Source organism: Myotis davidii, unplaced genomic scaffold, assembly GCF_000327345.1.
Source record: "Myotis davidii unplaced genomic scaffold, ASM32734v1 scaffold53, whole genome shotgun sequence".
NCBI classification, from domain to species: domain Eukaryota; kingdom Metazoa; phylum Chordata; class Mammalia; order Chiroptera; family Vespertilionidae; genus Myotis; species Myotis davidii.
This window is the reverse complement of record NW_006286140.1, coordinates 5925485-5929592: the sequence shown is the minus strand read 5'-3', so window position 1 is coordinate 5929592 and position 4108 is coordinate 5925485. Positions and strand designations below refer to the sequence as shown.

Genomic DNA, 4108 nt, shown 5'->3' with positions numbered 1-4108 from the left:
CCCTTCCCTTCCCTTCCCTTCCCTTCCCTTCTTATTTTTAAACAAAACATGTCTCTATAAAAAGTTTTTATGTCAAAAATATTTTTATGTATAAAAATGTTTTATATATATATATATTAAACCATTTTATTGAGGTCTGATTGACAGACAAAAAGCTATACATATTAATGTATGCAACTTGATGAGTTTGGAGATAAGAATACACCCGTGGAACATCATGATGCCTGTAGTTAAGAATACTGTACTATATATTGAAAAATTAGTGAAAGGAGTAGATCTGATGTTCTGTGTTCTCATCACACACACACACACACACATACATACACACACACACACACTAATGGTAAATAAAGAGGGTAGGAGGCAACTTTTTTAGATGATGTATATATTTATATTTTTATAACTGATTTTATGCTATAGGCTTGTAACTCACAAAGTAAGGAGTAACAACTTTAGTATATAGTAAGAAACAAGATTATGTTTCAAATGGCCTTGATTAACATAATTTCTAGTTCTGCCTTCCAAAGAAAACTATTTCTAAGCTATACCTTCTCAAAAGTATTCAATTATGTCTTTGTTTTTTGAGAACATTACAAATTTGGCCTGTTTAAGGTCTCCTTCTTAAAAATAATGTAGGTTGAGACTGAGAAATTGGTTTTCTTGAAGAATACCTTGATCTCTTGTTAGGTTGAAACAACAGGACTTATCTCTTCACAACAGCTTTCCTCAGATGGCGAAGAAGTGTAATTGACATTGTGGTGTGGGATGGTTCTGGCCTGTGTCATTTCCCATCTTCCCCTCAGGAAGTATTTACAGGCTAGATTTCTTGTTGTTTGACTTGGGATTTGTCCTTTATTGGGAGGAAGATAATTCAGAATATTTTGTGTAAACAGTGTTAGGGAAACAGAGATGAGAAAACAGAAGTTGAGGGAGACTCATGAGCCTCTGTGTGCTGTGGGGAGTATTGGAGAAACAAATGGGTTATAGTTTTCTAAGCATAAACTGGGAAGAGGTAACATCATTCATTTTAACCCCTAATTGACCCTAAAGAGATTTTTTTTAAACTTCAAAGTCCTGAATTTGATATTCAGGTTGTTTTGTATTTTATTTGCTCTTAGATGATAACTCATTCATAGTTAATCTAATAAGAACATTGTGTCCTGAACCTTATTGGGTCTTTCCCAATCATTAATTAGCATCCTGTTTATTTTTAATCAAGACATCTATTGCCACTCAGGGAGTAGGGGGAAAACCTTGAGTAGTAGAGTTAGTCATTGTTAACTATTTCTGGTATGACATTAAGAAACTCAGTGCAGTTAGATATCATAGATTATTTCTTTCCAACTGGTCCAATTTGTTTTCCCTTCCATTGTTTTAGTATTTTATACCTATACATTGAGACATCAGGCACCGTAGTGCTATGTAGTAAATGCTGAACATGTAATTTGTTTTGCCAAACAGTTGGGAAGAAAAAGACTGGTTCTCATACGGGAGAGTGTATTTACAATTATTTCTATGGCAGAATCTATATATATAAAAGCCTAACCATGCAACCGTCTGACGGGTAGCTATGACATGCAATGACCACCAGCGGGCAGATGCTTCGAATGGTAACTATGACACATACTGACACCAAGGGGCAGACGTTCAATGAAGGAGCTGCAGAGTGACAGCAACTTTGCAAAGTGCTCTCTCACATTTTGGGATCCTTTGGAGGATGTCGGACTGCCGGTTTCGGCCCTGAAGGCCAGGCTGAGGGACCCCACCTACCGGAAGGACCCCGCTCACTCTGCAGATATCCTTCGAGCCCTGGCACTGCCCCAGGTGCAGCCAGCTGGGGAGGGAGGCGGGAGGTTGGCTCCAGGGCGTATCTGGCCTGTCTCACCCAGTCCCACCCCACTGGCCACCCTCTAATTAATTTCCTTTCAATGTGTACAAACCTGTGCACTGGGCCTCTAGTTTATTATAATTGGCTGTACTCTGTTAAAATAGTAAGAACTTTAGGGTTTTGCTTTTATTTAATCAGGACATGAAATTTCTCGATATGATATAAACATGAATGTGCAGGAAGATTATTTTTCAGTTATTTTACTGCTTTAAAAGATATTCTGAATAAAAACAATCTAGTGGAAGGGCTTTAGTTATCTTTTACTTTTCAGTGTAGAAGTATCATTTCCTATACTTATGTTATGTGTGAAGACAAATTTTATTTTTGTACAATTTCAGTGAACTTCTGATAGCTGTAGTCATGAACTTCATGTCTCTCTCTTTCTCTTCCTCCTTCCCTCCCCCTTTTTACTTCTCTCTCTCCCTGCTCCATTCCACCACATACTATTCACTTGTGAGGCAGTTCTGGTATAATGGACCAGGCACTGGGCTTGGTCTCAGAGATGTAAGTTTGAGTTTTGCTCTGCCATATACAAGCTAGGAGGACTTTGACAGATACTTAACTTCTTAGGACCTTAATTCATCTATAAAATAAAGGAAATAGTCATCATGGTTGCAAAAGAATAAATGAAATATTGCACATGAAGAAACACAACTAATACACCTTATTGAAATTTTTTTATTAGAGTAAAATATACATAAGAATTACCATTTCAACCATTTTAAATACATCATATAATGGCATTAAGTATATTTACAGTGTTGTGCAACCATCACACTCTCCATCTCCAGAACTTTTTTATCATCCCAAACAGAAACTCTGTACTCACTTAATAATAACTCTCTACTTCTTCCTCCCCCAGTTCTTGGTAACCACCATTCTACTTTCTATTTCTATGAATTTGACTGTTTTAGGTACTTCATATAAATGGAGTCATATAATATTTGCCCTTTGTCTCTGGGTAATTTCACTTAACATAATGTCTTCAAAGTACATTCATGTGTCAGAATTTCAGTGCTTTTCAAGACTGAATAATATTTCATATTTCATTTTATGTTTATACTAGAGGCTCGGTGCACGAATTCATGCACCAGTGGGGTCCCTCGGCCTGGCCTGTGGGATTGGGCTGAAACCAGCTCTCTGACATCCCTGAGGGGTCCCAGATTGTAAGAGGATGAAGGCCAGGCTGAGGAACCCCACTGGTGCATGATCGAGGCCAGAGAGGGATGCAGGAGGTTGGCCAGCTGGGGAGGGACCGTGGGAGGGCTCTAGGGTATGTCTGGCCTGTCTCACTCAGTCCCAATTGGCCAGACCCCAGCAGCAAGCTAACCTACCAGTCAGAGCATCTGCCCCCTGGTGGTCAGTGAACATCATAGCGACTTGTCGACCGGTCGACTCTCTGCCCTCTGGTGGTCAGTGCACATCATAGCGAGCGGTTGAGCAGCCTTAGCATATCATTAGCATATTATGCTTTGATTGGTTGAATGGATGACAGGACACTTAGCATGTTAGACTTTTATTATATAGGATCATATTTGGTTTTTCCATTCATTCGTTGATGGACATTTGGATTATTTCCACCTTTTAGCTAATGTGAAAAATGCTGCTGTGAACATATGTGTGCAAGTGTCTGTTTGAGTTCCCTTTTTCATTTCTTTTGGGTTTACACCTAGAAGCAGAATTGTTGGATCATATGGTAATTCTTTGTTTAACTTTTTGGGTGACATTCTACTTTTAAGTGTTTTTGGAATCTATTGAATTGATTATAGTGATGTGACTCCTAAATGGAGTATTTGCTCAGAGTGGTCATTTACTAGTAATTCCCATAGTTTACATGATGGGAGTCAGGACCATGAGGTCACCTTACATTTCAGGACTTCAGGAACACCTTGCCAAGGTGGCAAGCTTTCTAGCCCATGGTCCTCAGAAGTGTATTCCCTGTGGGCTTAGAGATCATTGAGGGTGAAGATTTGCTTATTGGCGCTCAAATGTGTTGGTTAAACAATAGCTGTATCAGTGGATATATTTTCTGCTTTGCACCTTTCTGCAGGGATTTGAGGAGACTGAAGAGGCGGACGACAGGCTGATGGGCTCAGTTGGTAGGCTGCATTATCTCACCATGACTGCCGAAAACCCGACGCCTGGAGACCTGGCTCTGGCTCCTCTTGTCACTTGCAAACTCTGCCTGTGTGAACAGTCTTTGGACAAGATGACCACACT

At 39.5% G+C, this 4108-nt stretch overlaps 1 protein-coding gene across 1 annotated transcript in view; it reads left to right on the top strand.

The window, feature by feature from the left end:
• The window catches only part of RNF144B (ring finger protein 144B), a 142608-nt gene that overhangs the window by 78047 nt on the left and 60453 nt on the right, over positions 1–4108 (top strand). The window contains 1 exon segment of the mRNA XM_015559751.1: positions 3939–4108. This exon segment is cut by the window's right edge and continues 1 nt beyond it. Coding sequence (XP_015415237.1) covers positions 3975–4108 — 134 coding nt within the window. The 5' untranslated portion in view covers positions 3939–3974.